The sequence below is a fragment of the Amphiura filiformis genome, chromosome 7, assembly GCF_039555335.1.
Source record: "Amphiura filiformis chromosome 7, Afil_fr2py, whole genome shotgun sequence".
NCBI classification, from domain to species: domain Eukaryota; kingdom Metazoa; phylum Echinodermata; class Ophiuroidea; order Amphilepidida; family Amphiuridae; genus Amphiura; species Amphiura filiformis.
In genome coordinates this window covers 4,448,344-4,466,900 of record NC_092634.1, presented here as the reverse complement: position 1 = coordinate 4,466,900, position 18,557 = coordinate 4,448,344, and the positions used below count along the sequence as shown (strand labels likewise).

General features: G+C 37.6%; 1 protein-coding gene across 1 annotated transcript in view; it reads left to right on the top strand.

Moving 5' to 3' along the window:
• The window catches only part of LOC140156654 (cell division cycle 5-like protein), a 28,044-nt gene extending 13,080 nt beyond the window's left edge, over positions 1-14,964 (top strand). The window contains exons 6-16 of the mRNA XM_072179592.1: positions 620-699; positions 1,697-1,772; positions 3,071-3,235; positions 3,670-3,844; positions 4,719-4,888; positions 5,824-6,004; positions 7,038-7,159; positions 7,537-7,719; positions 10,181-10,378; positions 12,769-12,981; positions 14,583-14,964. Coding sequence (XP_072035693.1) covers positions 620-699; positions 1,697-1,772; positions 3,071-3,235; positions 3,670-3,844; positions 4,719-4,888; positions 5,824-6,004; positions 7,038-7,159; positions 7,537-7,719; positions 10,181-10,378; positions 12,769-12,981; positions 14,583-14,711 — 1,692 coding nt within the window. The 3' untranslated portion in view covers positions 14,712-14,964. The remainder of the gene's footprint in view (positions 1-619; positions 700-1,696; positions 1,773-3,070; positions 3,236-3,669; positions 3,845-4,718; positions 4,889-5,823; positions 6,005-7,037; positions 7,160-7,536; positions 7,720-10,180; positions 10,379-12,768; positions 12,982-14,582) is intronic.
• The last annotated feature ends 3,593 nt before the right edge of the window (positions 14,965-18,557 follow it).

Sequence of the window (18,557 nt, the reverse complement as noted above, 5' to 3'; positions counted from 1 at the left end):
TCAAATAATTATTCCTTATTCCTCATAAAATCTTCTTTACTGCACATCTAAGATGGCCGCTCATGCCATGGCAACCTTGGATGCGCAAGGAAGGTAATATTCCCATTTTGGGGTTAGGATCAGGAAGCATGAAATTAAGCTTTATTACACATTGGTCTCAAGATCCTTGCTATAATGCTTTCCTCTACAGGGCGGTGTTTGTTCATAAAACATCAGCATATCAAATCTCATAATTGTCTTGATTTGGCAGAATTACAGATTTTGTGACAGTTATAGAGAATTTGGTAAATACTACATGTATAGTATCAATGAATTAGAGAATAAACGATAGGAATTTTTATTTTGCCTATCCTCTACCGTGTGATAGACGACAGGCAGGTCCAATATTTTGAGTAGTGGATGCCGGCGCAGCCGGTATCCACTACGACACCAAAAATCATGCGATTGTCCAATCAGATTATGTGTCTACTAATAGACCACTCCCACTGACTAAGAATGTAGTGTCTTCCCTACACACTATGCAGCCAGTAAAATAAAGTTCTTTGCTGTTTACTGTTCAGCTGGAATGCAGATATTTTGCATATTCACTGTTATTGTGTTTTCTTCTTTAATCTGTTAGAGAGATCGCCATAAAGACAAGCAGAAGCTGAAGAGGAAAAAAGATAATGATCTGATGGCAGCTATAGCAGCCACAAATAAGTAAGTTTACAGGGCAATATCAATTAGGGCTTCATTCATATATTTTCATGACTAAACGGTTGTTTATGCCGAGGGCCGCTTGGGCCGAGGGATGTAAGTTTTCAGGATTTTACAGAATTCAGGGTTTTTGTAGTCCAGATTACGCAATTTCTTTTATTTTCAGCCTGTTTGGGGCTTTTTAGCCCAAATTTACGTGTTTTTTTCAGGTTTTTCTTCAGGCTTACTTACATCCCTGGAACCCCATTCATACATACCAGAACATTTTGTAATTGTTATTTCATCAAAATAATAACAAAAAATTACAAGTAACATAATTAAAAAAACACAATTTTTCATCATTTTCCCTACCCGGCCATCTCACATCCAAACGCTGTTTATGCCCAGCTCTCGACCAATCATGCGCGTGTATGTATGAATTAGCTTATAATGTCCAAATATAAGTGTAGTGCTGTATTAAAAGTGATTCAGTTGTCAAGATTTGTTGACAAAAATAATAAAGGGAAATCTGAGCCAAATTTCCTATGCCTTCAATAATGATATATTTTGATGTAAAAAAGAAATTAGAACTTTGGTTACTAAGTCATAGGGAAAATTTGAATCCATATGCCCTATAAAGACAAAACCTTAATCTCAGTGTAGATTTCAAATGGAGTCACCCACTCAGGTAACCTTTTGAAATTCACACTACCTGCTTGGAAGATGAGCACTACCTGCCGATCTAACATTGCATCTGATTGGTCAATTATGTGATATCTTCATTTTTATCACCAGAATGGAACTTTGTAAATAATTCACCCACATTTTTTGGGGTGGTGAAATTATTTTATCAATGTTGCTGATTGGTCCAATTGATAATGAAAACTTCTTTTTTGACCAATAGGCAGGTAGTTCTCATGGAAGATTAAGGTCATGTCTTATGTTGGGGGTGTATGGATTTCAACTCTATGCTTTATGTTTCATAAGTATGAACCCACATATTATACTGTTTTCTTTCCAGAATGGCCGAGCCGATCAAGAAGAGAAGTAAACTTGTATTGCCGTCACCACAAATATCAGATGCTGAATTGGAAGAGGTATGTCATAGAATTAGAGAATTAAGGATAGAAATTGTTTCTTTTATTATCCTCTATTGTGTTATAGAGGGTAGGCTGGTCCAATATTATATGAGTGTCCAATATAATAAAAGATGACAAAAATTTCTATTGTTTATTCTCATTCTTTGTCAATTAAATATTATTTTATTAAGCAAAAACTAAGTTACCATCATGAAAACTCCCCTTATTCTAAACTGAACAAAATATGCTTCCAACTTCATTCGTCGTGCTTACAACTGTTGTCACCTATGATGCATGTCTCAACAAGCGTGTTCCCACGGCAGTACAGCCCCTATTGTCTATCACTCGTATGGACAGCATCCAGCAACCAATGAAATTAAACGCTTACAAGCTTAACCACGCCCACTGACTGACTGAATGCATGTTTAGAGGTTTGTAAGCAAAGAATAATGCCTAGCATCAGTTTTGAGCAGCCACTCACAGTGTGATTAGCATATTGGCTATTAATTGGCAAGGGTGTATTACCATTTCAGTCGTTACTTTTTTTTAAAATCCAATTTCACTTTGAATATCGTTCTTTTGTGGGTGACAGCCTGGTGAATTGTAAAAACACAATCAATGTTGTAAAAAAAATTGTGCAAGTTTGCAAAACTCTAAAAGAAAATTTGACTTTTTGCAAAGCTATTTAAATTTAGCTTTGTTTTCATCCCCGGATATTCTCAGTTCAAGAATAAAATTGGGTTTTTTTTTATTTGTCAGTTGTCGGGAGCATTAAATGCTCATGATACAGAGAAGATATCTTTCCGTTTTTGCGATGCATTTCTTCCATTTCAATTTTCTGTACTGATTGAATCGATAGTGACAAAAAGTACTTCAATGAACAGAGACCATCCAGATCTTGCAAATTATGTTTATTTCATGACTATCGGCCCATGTTTAGCCAGTCTATTCTCAACATGAAAACAAAGGGAACCTGTACAAAGTAATGGGAGTGTCATTTGATGAAATTAGGTAATGTATCATTTTGCAAAGGATTATGGGAAGGGTAAGATATCTTCCTTGTGCTCATGATATTCCTGAGAACTAATGCCTTTCTTACAGCATTTCTGATTGATTGTACATCCTTTCTGATTGGTTAATTGTGCGATATATTATAATTTGAGAAACCAATCAAAATAAAGATCTCGCAGCAATTTCATGCTAAATCCCCTTCAGTCCTACTGACTAGTCTTACCATATCTGTGATTGGCTCAATACATGATATAGCTCTCTTTGTAACCAATCAAAATCATTTTTATATATTGTTTGTATTGTAGGTTGTTAAACTAGGACAAGCCAGTGAAGCAGCAAGACAGATAGCGGAGGAAGGTGGTGCAACAAATGGTGCATCGCAGGCCCTGCTATCAGACTATAATATGACACCAGGACCACAAAACCTGAGAACTCCTAGGACACCAGCACAACAAGACACAATCCTACAGGTTGGTAACAATAATCAGTTATTCCATTAGAGCAGCTAGCTGCCCGAGCGAAGTAAACCACGCAGACGACACGGACGCATGATTGTTAATCAGTGATGAACAACAGTGAAACATGATTGAATCCCTTTCAATAACGAAAACAAGATCGTCTAATTCACATGATTCTTTCATTCGGAATGTCCGTTTGTCATTGCCACTCAACCTTACAAGAAGATTGGTGATTTCTCTGTTGATATCAGCGATAAAATAAAGAATAAATTAGTAATGCTTAGCTGCTACCTCCAACATAAGAGAGTGCTATTTGTTTGCGGGTACCAGGCATGACGAATTTTACGCGTAACGTGTACGCGTAACCTTGTGAGAGTGATTTTGACACACAGCAGCGTTTGAGTGTGCTCACCACTGACTGTTCTGTATAATGTTCTTTGTTGTAGGAAGCACGGAACATCTTGGCGTTAACTAATGTGGAGACGCCACTAAAAGGCGGTCTCAACACGCCAGTTCAGGAGAGTGATTTTGATGGGATCACCCCTAAGAGACAAGCAACCCAAACCCCAAACACAGCATTCACAACACCATTTAGAACACCACAGGGTGGAGGCAGTGAAGGTAAGACAACAGTTATCCTGTTGGAAGTTGAAAAACAAAACTATATGTCACAAACCAATGCCTTGTCCATAGCAACAAGAGATTGGCATTATATTAACCTATTTTATACACAACAAATAATTTCTGAAATTTCTGCTGTTACAAACAAAATACTAAAAATGTCAACAAATTTGACCAAAATCAATGTACCCACCATCAAGAAATATGAATCAATCTTGCAAGATGCAAACGTGCAGCGCATAGTACGCAATTATACAATATATTCTTTCTTTTTCTTTAGAACAGCTTTTCTGATCAGCTCCCGTAAAAACTTGATAGCATATGTGCTTACTATCGAGCGCTTTTGAAAACATGAAATTGTATCAAGGTCCGGCACTTTACCAACTGAGCTAATGGGGTTGAGACACACATTGGCATGTTTACTTGTTTGTATATAACTATGTGTATCGATGATTTGCTCAAAACCCTTTACACTTTTGTAGATGGGGCTCTTCATGTTTGCATGTTTTAAAAGCGCTCGATAGTAAGCACATTATGCTAACTATCAAGTTTTTTTACGGTATATGGTATAATAATGTATGAAAGCTGGTTAGATGATATAATACACTGTGATGAACGCATAATTGACCTTTTCGGTAAATTACATAAGACTTTGCCACTATACCTGTTATGTCGTCACGCTGATGTGCACATTGTTACTGCGCATGGCTTAAAAATTTGCAGTAACAATTTTTGCTAAACGATGTGCACGTCGGCGTGACATTAAATTACAACATTTCAGGTCTACCCGGAACGGCTTGTGGGATTTACTGAAAAGGTCTATAATATTGGAAGAGAAGTCAGTTGATATTTCTTTCATTGTTCCGTTTTGCAGCTGGCATGACCCCTAGGTTTGGTTTGACACCTAGGTCAGGTGCAGTAGCAATCCCAGGACAAACCCCTGCACAAACCCCTGGAAAGACACCAGTAAGAGACAGACTCAACATCAATCCTGAAGAGGCTTTGGCTGATGTAGATGATCTACATTATGCAAGACAACAACAGGTATGTTGAGTAATTGGGCTATTCCATTTAAAATCCACACTACCCCTGTGAAAGATTTTGGAAATATCTGCCACAGGGGAGTATGAATTTCAGATGGAATTTGCACATTAGCAGCTCCATTTGAAACTCACTCTCCCAAAGGGAAGAATCAGATTGCACCTTTCTCAGAGGGTGTATGAAGTTCAAATGGAGCTGCATAATGTGCTCATTCCATCTGAAATTCATACTCCCCCTGTGGCAGATATTTCCAAAATCTTCCACTGGGGTAGTGTGAATTTTCAAATGGAATATCCCATTGTATATAAAGAAGTGATCATTCTGATGTAACTTCTGTTGCTTATCAGAAAAGTGATTGCCCATATCTGATCGATAAGTCGCTACCATGCCCTATCCTAGGATCAAATCAAAACCAGTTGATGTGAAGACAACTTTGTCGCTACATCGCTAGCCATGACGAAATGCTGGTAGCGATTGTGCAAACCCTTTTGTATTTGAGTAAATATGGTTAGTTCTGATGTCAGAATTCTAATTGAGCTATTTCATCCAGTTACAATCCACACCTTCCCTATGGAAGACATGACCTTATTCTTCCAAACATGGAGTGTATATATCAAATGGGATTGCCTTAAAAAGGGGACTCCATTTGAAATATTCACCCCCTGATTAAAGTCATGTCTTCTATAGGGGTGTATAGATTTCAACTGGAATTGAAAATTTCAGAATTGTAAATTTCCATGCCCATATTTGGAATCAGCATAAAGAATGCATTAAAATGAGTACAAACAAGCCTGGTATTTGTTCAGTGGTTCTTGAGATACCTCTTGATACTTTGAAAAAATATCTCAAAACTTGGGACTTTTTATGTCGAAGCCTGTGCCTGGCATGCAGAGCATTAACATTTTCCACTTCTTTTGTGTATTTCTCTACAACTACAGAAAGAGATGAAAGCCCATCTGAGACACGGGTTGTCAGGTTTGCCTGCTCCAAGGAATGATTTTGAGATTGTTGTCCCTGAGCATGATGATGACATGAAGGAGGACACAGGGGTGGACCCTGGCTACATAGAAGATGCTGCTGATATTGAGGCTAGGAGATTAGCCATGCAAGAAGCTCAAAGTAAGTCAACTCTTAACCCTATGAGAACTACCTGCCGATTGGCCAAAATGAATATTGTGTCCAATTTTGAACCAATCAAGGAGGGTTTTAATAAAATCATCTGCAAATGCAAGTTTGACCATCCTAGTCATAATTGGCAGTTGAAATAAGCATTTCAAGTTATCAACCAATCAGAAATGTTGTTAGATGACCAGTAGTGTCCATGGGTTAAATATTCCTACTTCTACGACTATAAAAAAAATTTATAGTGCGGTACGTACATGCACAACAGTGACAACACCTAGACGTTGATGAACAAGCCTCAGCACACATTACAGGTTGTCGCTGACCACTACGGTCCAGTATCGTTCCAAAACCATGAAACAACAACTCAAGGCCTTTGCAGCTTAGAAGGGCTTTCGTACAGGTTACAATGAGACAATTGGCAATAAGTTCCTTGTCCAAGAGAATTTCAAGCTAACTCAATTTTTCCACGAGAGGGTACTAAACCACCGCCAGGGTTCTAACCCTAATCAGCAACCTGTTGCAACAGTCAAACATCTTATCAATTGAATTAACTTGACTTTCATTATTCTAGACAGTTTATTGGTTGATTACACTCACCTTATTAGCTTATTACACAAGCACCAAGCCTCTGATGTAAGACATCCCCTGTTTGGACATGTCCTACCAGACAGCCATTTGAAATCGACATATATATAGCTTCCTCAACTCCACTTGAAACATCGGCTAACAGTAAGAGCGTGGCAATATGGGAGGAGAGTCACAGGGGGTGTGAATTTCAAACGGAACCACCCATTCAGTGTTGTCTCCTCCAAAATGGGTATTCCAATTGAAATCCATACACCCCCGATGAAAGACATGCCCTTATTCTTCCACACAAGTAGTGTGAATTTTACATGGGTTGCATGAGTGAGTGATTCCATTTGAAGTCTAGATCCCCTTTGTGGGAAATTAAGGTCATATCTTCCATAGGAGGTGTAATTGCAGATGCTTGTTCATCACTAAAATAAGTGTCATTTGAATTTTTTAGGATTACGGGAGTTGAAGATGCGATCACAAGCCATACAGAGAGAATTACCGAGACCGACAGAGGTCAATGCATCCATATTAAGACCCAAGGAATACGATGCACCAATGTCAGAATTACAAAAGGTAAGAACACTGAATAATAATAAAATGAATATTAAATCTGTTCATCTGGACTTACTATTTTTGATAGCGACAGTATCGCGTCTCATCTGACTGATCAGGTTGTTGACTATTGACCTGTGACACACTTGATGGTATGACGTCACAGGAGAGTCGCCGGGGTAGTTTCCTGATTGCTGCGTCGTAGGTCCTTGACAGGTTGTGGCGAAGTTAGAGTGTATCACGCAGTTTACGCAAAAAATCATCACGCTATTGAAAGCTGCGTTCATTCAATAGATGTCTACAATATGCATCGGCTGATCATACCTAAGTATATGTTTTATCTAACATCCAAGTGTCACTCTATATTTTCTATAATTTTGAATTTTGTTTGATTTCAGGCTGAAGAATTAATCAAAGAAGAAATGATAACCATGTTACACTTTGACAGTCTCAAGAACCCAGTAGTAGAAACTACCAGGAAAGGAGAGAAACCCGCCTCAGCCAAGACTAATCCAGCTGTCCATGCAGGGTACTTAGAGCGTCATCCTTATGACCAGATTGGTAGTGAAGATATTGAAGAAGTAAGACTATTTTACATCTCATTTGGCCCTTGAACATGGATTAAGCAAACTATTCAATATAAAGTCTACACATACAAGGCTTTATCCATGTTCTAGGGCCAAAAGTAAATATGAGGTGTTTCCTGCATGTACTTTTGGCCCTTGAACATGGATGAAGCAACCTCTTCAATATAAAGTATACACCTACAAGGCTTTATCCGTGTTCAAGGAACAAATGTACATAATTGTGTACATCCATATCAAAACGATGCACTTGTCGGCTGCTACATGTGCCTTATTTCACATAATAGCTAGGAATAAATACCAGACTCATATCAAATGGAGGTCACTTCAAATCATCCCCAAGTGAGTGACATGATTATGTAATGTTCTCTGTATTAAGCCATGTGACTTGGGGATGATTTGAAGTGACCTCCACTTGAAATGAGTCTGATATTCATTCCCAGTTATTATGTGAAATGAGACACATGTAGCAGCTGACAAGTGCATCCTTTTGATATGGATGTACAGTGTACATTGTACACATATGAGGTTTTTCCTGCCCAGTGACGATGTGAAACTGTAACATAATCAATTTGTTATTGTGTTATTGGTACATGTGGAAGTATAACTAGGTTACTTTGTTTTTGACTACACTATTTTGCAAAGACCTTTCTCAGTGGCCAACTGATTGCGTAAAAAGAACTAGGTCACAGCGATGCAGATTAAAGGAGTATTTCGTGATCCTAGCATCCTCTATTTATGTCATTTTTCATTAGATATCCACGAAAAAAACCTATTCCCAAAATTTCAGTTGATTCCGATTTTGCGTTCGCGAGTTATGCATGATTATGTGTATTACACTGCTCCATAGACAATGCGTTGTAATTTCGTCCTGGTGCACCAGAACGAAATTCAAATTTCACGATATCTTTGCTAAACGAATTAATGTGCAAGAAATATTTTGTACATAAACATTATGTAGCCAGAGGTTTCCAGTGATATAAAAATCTCAACTTTTTTTGAGAATGGTGGGGGGATGAGGCTGTGGATCACGAAATGCCCTTTTAATCTATAAATGAAGTGCTGATGTAATGATGCCTGATTCAATTAGCCAATCAGAACCCAGCTTCATGTTTACGCCATTAACTGCGCCAAATCGGGCACTGCGAAAGGTCTTTGCAAATGGGTGTAAAAATCAATGGGCCTTCTTTTCAGCTCCCCCATTTCACTTGTTTTGTTGTTTATAATTCTGCATCAGCAGGGTATTGTAAAAAATCTAAACATTTTTCCTTTGAAGCTAAGTAATATCCGTTGGAGAAAAGCCTAGATGGAGATTCTGAAGTCCATAGCAAAATGTTAAGATTTTTCACAATGTGTGACATATAACTGATACAGAGTTATTAACCCAATTCATAACTGTCACTGTTCAATTCCTTCAAGTTCATGTTTTCACTTCCGTAGGTGAAAAGCAAATTTGGACAAGTTCAGTCTCTTGGTCTAACCAGTTTAATCAAAATAGGCATGTGGCATTTAACTATCAGATTAAGTTGTGCTAGTCCAGAATTTTACTCACATTTTTACATGTTTCATCTTCTGTAATTTCATCAGTAATGGGCTAATACAGATGCTGCACCTGGTCCCTCTCTCATTCCCAGGGTGTGTAGCTGTTTTCAGTAGCTGATCATTTACATGACTCAAAGAATAAGTTCCTTCATCGCGATTGATGACATGAAAACGTGTGACTGAGCTTATGAGATGTAAGAATTGCAACAAGTCATACTTTGGGGGAACTGGCAGACTGTTCAGCGTAAGAGTAAAAGAGCATTTGAAGGAATCGGAAAAGCTAGCAACAAGAAAATTTATCAAGCCGTAAGGAAGGACCCAGTTGAGAAAATAAACCAAGTCAGCAATTACAGACCATGTTTCACAACAAAATCATGTCATAAATTAAGAAGGAGCCAAAGTCATTGATAAAGACTCATGCAAACTAACGCAGTGGGTCAGAGAAGAAATGTGGATCAGAAAGGGGATGCACAATGCGATGAAGGAACTTATTCTTTGAGTCATGTATACGATCAGCTACTGAAAACAACTACACATCCTGGGGATGAGAGAAGGACTAGAGGTGGTGCAGCAGATTTTTTGGCGCATTACTGATGAAATCTAAGAATCTTCCGCTTGGAAGATGAAATGTCTAAAAACGTCAGTAAAATTCTGGACTTGCACAATATAATCTGATAGTTAATTGAATTATATCAATCCTGATGAACTTATTCAAAGAGGCATGTGGCAAGTTGGTCAGTAGAAAATGGGTCAACTACCAAAGTTGATTTAAAGAAAAACATACAGCAGTTTATTTATTAAAAATTCAAACATTTGCAATTTTAATTTTAAAGTCACATTCATGCAAACTTGGATAAAATGTAAAATATGTGAAATAAGTCAAACTTAGATGTTTCTTCTCTTTATTTTGTTTCAGGCCAAGGAATTATTACAAGCTGAGTATGATGTAGTAAAACAAGGCATGGGTCATGGCAACCTTCCCCTGGATGCCTTCACTCAAGTGTGGGAGGAGTGTCAGAGTCAAGTACTATACCTACCAGGACAGAACAGGTATACCAGGGCTAACCTTGCCAGCAAGAAAGATAGGATTGAATCAGCGGAGAAGAAACTAGAGGTAAGGGCTAGTGTGTATACTGTGTAGTCAAGTGTGGGAGGGGTGTCAGAGTCAAGTACTGTACCTACCTGGACAGAACAGGTATACCAGGGCTAACCTTGCCAGCAAGAAAGATAGGATTGAATCAGCGGAGAAGAAACTAGAGGTAAGGCGATGGAAAGGGGAAACATTCTGTTCTACGGACGGAAGGCCGGCCGGACATGCCAAGTAGAGTCGGTTGGTCAGGATTTTATTTCAGGAAGAAGTTAAATAACTGTAAATATTCACCATAAGCTTCTATTTTTTGATACATTTTGACAATTTTCTGAATTTTTTCACAAAATTTCAGTCAAAGTCAATCCACTTTGGCCAAAAAAATGCTATTTTTTTTTTTTATTTCATACTGCTGAAAAGTAAAATCACCAAAATAAAATCAACAATCTGAGGGTCTGTTAGGCCCCATAGAACAGGGTTTTTCTGTCACCTAAGGGCTAGTGCATATAGTGTTCTTGTATGCATGTTTTTGTAAGGACAAACACAGCATTTTCTGTTCTACCTCACAATTTTTGGTCCTCCACTGCAATTGCCTATAGTCCATTTGGCTTCCTCTAGGCACTGAGGTCACTGCTTAGCCCATTAGGGTACTGGATGCAGTATTAAATTGCGGTCATTGACTCAAAGAACTGGTATTTACATACGCAAAGTACTTACATCAATTCTTCCTAGAAGCCAAATAGATTATGCAGTAAAATCTCAATAGTTAGCACAAAATATGCAAACACGAAGAGCCCCATCCACAAAAGTGTAAAGGGTTTTGAGCAAATCATCGATACACATAGCTTTATACAAACACGTAAACCTGCAAATGTGTGTCTCAACCCCATTAGCTCAGTTGGTAAAGTTCATTCATTCATTCATATTTTATTCATCAAACAATATCATCAAATACATTATAAACATAAATATATGTATTACGAAACAATTGTAGTATCAGTAAATAGCAAGATTATTTATAATAGCAATTAATAATGCAAAAATTAATACAAGTTACAGTATAAATTATTAATATTTTAAGTGCCAGACTTTGGTACAGTTTCATGTTTTCAAAAGCATTTGATAGTAAGCACATATGCTAGATATCGAGTTTCCACGGTAGTCGGGGTATATTAGAGGGGAGCATGGAATTGGGGTATAGTTGCAATGTTTTTTGTTTATAATCCTCTGACATACCTTGACAATTAGCCTTTTCAAGATATGGCGGACACAATGGCGCTGCACGAAATGGATAAAGGGGTTTGCCAGGTTTTACCCATATTGAAGACTGCCCTTATTGTGTACACCATGCTTTGAAAAGGCTAATAGAATGCAGCTTTGTCATTGAGTAATTAAAAATATAATGATAATAAATGGTTCTTTTAAGGTGCCAAATCTTCCAAAGAACTCAGAGCGCCTGAAAAAACATGAAAAAGACAAACAAAAAAGCAACTAATTCTGTGAATCTGGAAAAGCTGGATGAAAGAGATGGGTATTATGCTGGCATTTAAATTGAGAAAGTGTGGGGATGTTACGAAGGTTGTTTGCGAGCGAGTTCCAAACAGTTGAAGCAAGAAAATGAAATGAGCATTCAGCGGCTCATTTGAGGTTAACCCAAGGATTTTTGACTAAAAATGGCTGAAATTGAAATTGAAGTTAGCATTCAGTCTGTCGTAGCATATCATCGGGCCCACAGAGATCTTCATAGGCATTTAGCCTGCTTACTCCCTATTCCAGAAAAATACAGCACTAATTTTTTGGGATAAAAAAAATATTATCCTGTTTTGCCAAATGAAACATAGCTAAATCCTAATCCTTTAGTTAGTCCTAACTGGCAATAAAAGTAAAATTTTAATATTTCGCCAATTTTTGGAAATAAGGGCCAAAAACATGCGTTTTGAGGGTGTTTTTCGTATGCTGTGACAATCAAGCTCAAAGACTTGTACTAAGACTAATTTCGGTTTATGCATTCTCGTTATTGGAAAAGACATGTTTCATTTTTATAACCCATTATTTAATTATAGTAACACAAAAAAGTGGAAATTAGAGCAAAATTGCGGCATCTGCTCAAGATTTTGAATGCTTAGACTTGTTCCAAGTCTTTGATTTTTGTGACTCGATTGTCAGAAAACATGACAAAAATGCATGTTTTGGGCTCTTTTTTCAAGAAATTGGCCAAATATTAAATTTTACTTTTGTTGCCAGTTAGGACTAACTAAAGGATTAGGATTTAGCTATGTTTTATTTTGCAGAACTTGATCATATTTTTTTAATCCCAAAAATTAGTGCTGTATTTATCTGGAATGGGGAGTAGGACCCACCTTATTTTAATCACTGAGTGTGATCCAACTTGACCTCATCTTCTGTATTGATTGCAGACAAATCGAACCTACATGACAAGAGAAGCTAAGAGAGCAGCTAAATTGGAGAAGAAACTGAAAGTTATCTTGGGTGGTTATCAGTCTCGAGCCTTGGGTCTCATCAAACAACTAGAAGACATCAGTGAACAGCAGGAACAGGGTGGTATTGAATTGTGGACATTCCAAGAGTTGAAGAAGAATGAGGACGTAGCTGTACCTAAAAGAGTAGAGGTGAGTCTAGTGGCATAGTCAGGGGGGCAGTGGGGTGGTATTGAATTGTGGACATTCCAGGAGTTAAAGAAGAATGAGGACGTAGCGGTACCTAAAAGAGTAGAGGTGAGTCAAGTGGCATAGTCAGGGGGGCAGTGGGGTGGTATTGAATTGTGGACATTCCAAGAGTTGAAGAAGAATGAGGACGTAGCTGTACCTAAAAGAGTAGAGGTGAGTCTAGTGGTATAGTCGGGAGGGGGGCAGTGGGGGTGGTATTGAATTGTGGACATTCCAGGAGTTAAAGAAGAATGAGGACGTAGCTGTACCTAAAAGAGTAGAGGTGAGTCTAGTGGTATAGTCGGGAGGGGGGGGCAGTGGGGTGGTATTGAATTGTGGACATTCCAGGAGTTAAAGAAGAATGAGGACGTAGCTGTACCTAAGAGAGTTGAGGTGAGTCTAGTGGCATAGTCGGGAGGGGGGCAGTGGGGGTGGTATTGAATTGTGGACATTCCAGGAGTTGAAGAAGAATGAGGATGTAGCTGTGCCAAAAAGAGTAGAGGTGAGTCTAGTGGTATAGTCGGGGGCAGGGGGTGGTATTGAATTGTGGACAGTCGAGGAGTTAAAGGAGAATGAGGACGTAGCTGTACCTAAAAGAGTAGAGGTGAGTCTAGTGGTATAGTCGGGAGGGGGGCAGTGGGGTGGTATTGAATTGTGGACATTCCAGGAGTTAAAGAAGAATGAGGATGTAGCTGTACCTAAGAGAGTTGAGGTGAGTCAAGTGGCATAGCCTGGGGTCCATTTTGCTATACTTTACAAGGCTTCGTAAGTCTCAAAATCATATCTTCACTGAACTTACTGATAGTACCCTTGTCTACATGTAGTATTGGGTATTTGTAGCTTTACAAACAGTTACTTGAGTTACGAAGGGTTAAAAGTTGAGTGAAATGGACCCAAGGACTTTTTTGGGGAGGGTGAGGGGGAAAGGGAAACAATTTGACATACATGTAAATGGGCTAAATGATATAAAAACAAGCATACAAATCTAAGCCTGGCTATGGGAAAGACTTCTCACAGGGGGCAGCTTACCTTCTTGGGTGGTCCTTTTATAAATGAATTTAGAACAACAGCAACTACACCACTTGCATTACATTCCAAATGTTAAATCTACACCATGCAAGGTTTGAGGAAAAAAGAATCAGGCATTTTTATGGTCTTTTACTGTTCTTATAGTTCTATGGAGAGAGTGCCCATTGAGGTGCTATAACCCCCATTTTATTAACAAAAATACAAGTTTTTGAAAAATGACCGAGTATGTAGTATATGAACATGTAGAATTATAATCAAGTAGTTGCCCTACCTGCTCTTTGACAAAAAAAAAGTCTTATGCCTCAATGATAATGAAACCTAGGTGCTTCCCCTTTTGCACCGTTGAAAAAAACTGAACATTTTCAAAATTTGTCTGCAAAAAAATTGGGGTAATTTTAGCCTCCAGGAATAAAGTCTGTCTGCCTGCTCGTAAAACAGGATGGTGTTTTTTTTTTGTTGCTTACTATAATTTATCAAAAATTTATCCCAATATAAGATGTGTTACCTTAATACATTTCTGTTTTATTTATTTACAGTCATTAAAAGAAGATGTAAAGAGGCAAACAGAAAGAGAGAAGGAACTTCAGAAGCGTTATTCAGACTTGATGTTTGAGAGGGATATGCTCAGTACACAGATTGAACGCATGCAGCTACAGAAAAAATAACTCATCATAAGTTGGGATTTTATGGACTATTTGAATTGAGAAGTAACTCAATTGATCAATTGACTATAATTGAAGGTGGGCTACAACAGATGTGTAGCAAAATATGATGACAGTCAGATAGCTTGGGGACAAACTGAAAGTTTGATGGCATCCTAAAAATGAAAGTGCTTTTGCTCCTTCCCTCCCTAAAATATAAGTGGGAAATGTTGAAAATTCCAACCCGATAGATCAGCATTGATCAATATTTTAAATAAAGTCTGCACAAAAAGTAACTCAGCTGTTATAAATACGCCTATAGATTCAGAACAAATAATTGTTTTCACAATATTTCAACATAGAGTGGAGGAGGATTTATTTACGCATTTTGATACCCCATTAAGTCAAATGTCGTTCAATATTAACAACACAGTAGTGCTTTTACAGAAAAACACCCGAATTTAAAAGTTGCAGTTTACAGCGATCAATGGTTATAATGCCAGCACTGTAATACACGTAAAGCCCGCCATTATCTTCGCGCTTACTTCAAATCAATACAAATAACTGCAACTTTTAAATTTGGGTATTTTTCTTTCAAAACACTGCTGTATTGTCAATATTGAACAAAATTGGACAAATGGGGTATCAAAATGTGCGTAAATAAATCATCATTCTTTTTATATTGAAATATTGTGAAAACAATTATTAGTTCTGAATCTATAGCCATATATATACAGCTGAGTTACTTTTTGTGCAGACTCCCACCCCCACCCCCACACACACAAAAAGGACTTTATTAGACATCATTGAATTTTTAGTTTGTTGCCTTTTCCAACTCTTTTCTGTAGTAATTTGACACAATTTTTCAATGATTTTACCTGAAGCTATCAAGAAACTTTTTAGTGCACTCAACTTCTATAATTGTAACTTAATTCAAATCCAAATGAATTGTGTTTGCACATTCAAGTCAAGGAAATGTGTTTAAAAAGTGGTTACAAATTGGTTCCTGGTTTGAATAATTCTGTAAAAATTGTACTGCAAGGACTTCTATTCACTGAGCATGTCAAACTGTAATTATTAGGAGGGTGATTTGGTGGACTTTTTGAAAAATAAACATTTTGCCTTTTGAACCGAGGGATATTCTGAGGTCCAAAGCAAAATGTTTAGATTTTTCACAATGCCTGATATATTACTGATTAAAAGTTATAAACCTCATTCATAACTGTCACTTTTATCTCTTCACTAGCTTTGCAAAATAACACAAAGTTTGTAAAAATAAACAATTTTTACATTTTTGCCTATCCACGGATTGAACCAGCTAAAACAGGATGACCAATAACAGAAGTGCGAATTACAATCTGTGCAAATATGGTTGAGCGCAATCCAAATACAGTGACCAGCATGGGCGCAGTCTCTTTGGCGCACAACACAGCACACAGATGTTACTAATATTTACGCTGACAATACGGAGGTCTGCTGAATATTAGTGTTTTAGCAAATAAATAGAAATGATTAGATCAAATGTAATACATATGTTCATGAGGTTATGATTAGCTATAGCCACAGATGAAGCTTAAGACATACCCACATGCTTGTAGGGGTGGGGTTCTTTGCTGGTGGGCAAGTACCATTTTAAAAAGTACCTGCTCTTGTGGTAGTTAACTATTTTAACTACTGTGAATAAATGCAGTGCACTGGCCACTTGAATAGTTTGGTGCTGGGACTTTTTAGAATTACCAGCTTGGCTGATGTGTGTAAAACAGGTTTAGGTATAGCCCTTGATGTAAATGTACTGCAAATTAATAGAAAGTTACAAGGGGTTCAGTGACTGATGATCAGTCAGAAAACTTGATATGCAAAAGGCCAGAACTATTCAGAAAACCTGCTTATTATAAGGCCTGCTACTCATAATTCTGACTCTTAGGCTGATTGAATTTTTCAATAACCCCATACTCAGAAGGCCTGCTAGTCAGACATTCAAGGGCTTGTCAATTAAAAAGTTAGTGGTCCTTTTGAATAGAATCAAACAAAGGCTAGTCCACCCAAAGATAAGGGTAGGGTTTTAGGGTTATGGTTGGGTGGACTATATTCTGCAATTACATACGTTATTCAGAGAGCCTGGTACTATGAAGACTTGCTACTCAGAAAATTCTTGGACAGCTATCCAGTTACCACAACTGAACCCAATAGAATCATTTGCTTTATTCCGTGTGGTAACTGGATAGCTGTCCATAAAGACAAAAAGCAGAACTGAACCCAATAGAATCGTTTGCTTTATTCCGTGTGGTAACTGGATAGTTGTCCATAAAGACAAAAAGCAGAACTGAACCCGATAGAATCATTTGCTTTATTCCGTGTGGTAACTGGATAGTTGTCCATAAAGACAAAAAGCAGAACTGAACCCAATAGAATCGTTTGCTTTATTCCGTGTGGTAACTGGATAGTTGTCCATAAAGACAAAAAGCAGAACTGAACCTGATAGAATTATTTGCTTCATTCCGTGTGGTAACTGGATAGTTGTCAAAGATTATGCTTGCTGTTGAAAATATAGCTTTGTTGTTCAGCTAATATAGAGTTGCATATTAAGTTTCGCTCTGCCCAAATGCTCATTATAGAAGGAATATGTGTAATATAGTTTCAGGGTTCTTCAGCGGTCTGCCAATTTGGCACTGTTTATGGTGTAATGGATTCTGATTGGCTTGTTGAATCACATCATCACATTGGCATCTCATTTGTTGATCAAGCTGCGTATGATCGTGTGACCTAGTTCTTTTTACGTGATAATCAGAAAGAGCACTCGAACACTGCTGAATATTATATACTGCGCCAATAAAGTATCCTTACAGTTGGAAAAATAATCACAATTTTAAAACTGAACAATATTGCGGTAAATTTGTTTTTTTAATAGATGCACTATCTATTCCTGCACATTATGACACCACATTGAATCCAATGTGACCTCAAGAAGTAAAGTTACAAGCATTTGAATAGACGAAGGTCCAGTTTAAAAATGACAAACTGGCCTATACAAGGCGCAAAAAGATTCCAACAAGCAAAACAAAGAGACAATACAGTTTCTTCAATGAAGCGTTATTTAAAGCAGTTTTTATTTCAGTTTTTACTTCTCTGTAATTTTCAAAGCTTTCATTTCATTTGTCAGTTCTTTTGTTTCAATTTTCTTTTGTTCCTTTTGTTTTAAATTAAAGCCAAACACATAAATTAGCCATTCACCACTCTCAAACCAGATGTCTAGTCTGTGGAGTTTTGAATAGGCTAGTTTGTCACTTTTAAAACTGGACCTTCGTCTAATCAAATGCTTGTAACTTTGCTTCTTGAAGTCACATTGGATTCAATGTGGTGTCATAATGTGCAGGATTAGCTAGTGCATCTATTAAAAAAACAAATGTACCCCAGTATTGTTCAGTTCGGAAATTGTGATTATTTTTCCAAGTGTAAGGATACTTTATTGGCGCAGTATAGTACATTTTGTTGATGAGTATGATGAGAAAATTATGTTGTACAATAAACTCTGTCTTTATGATGAACCTTGCTGCCATTGGGCTATTCCAGTTGAAATCCATACACCCCTATGGAAGACATGCCCTTACTCCATCACACAGGGGGTGTAGATTTCAAATGGAGTCTCCCAATCAGGTAACCATGATTGGTTTGCTGCTTTTAAGCAAATATGATTTTAATTCAAACTCCTTGTGTGGAAGATTAAGGTCATGTCTTCAATCAGGGGTGTACAGATTTCAACTGGAATAGCCCATTGTAGACTGACTGGGATTCGCTGAAAAGTGTGATGTCATAATACAGCCTGTATGCCTACTTTGGTTCAAGGACATGTTCCCAGTCATGCACGGTTCC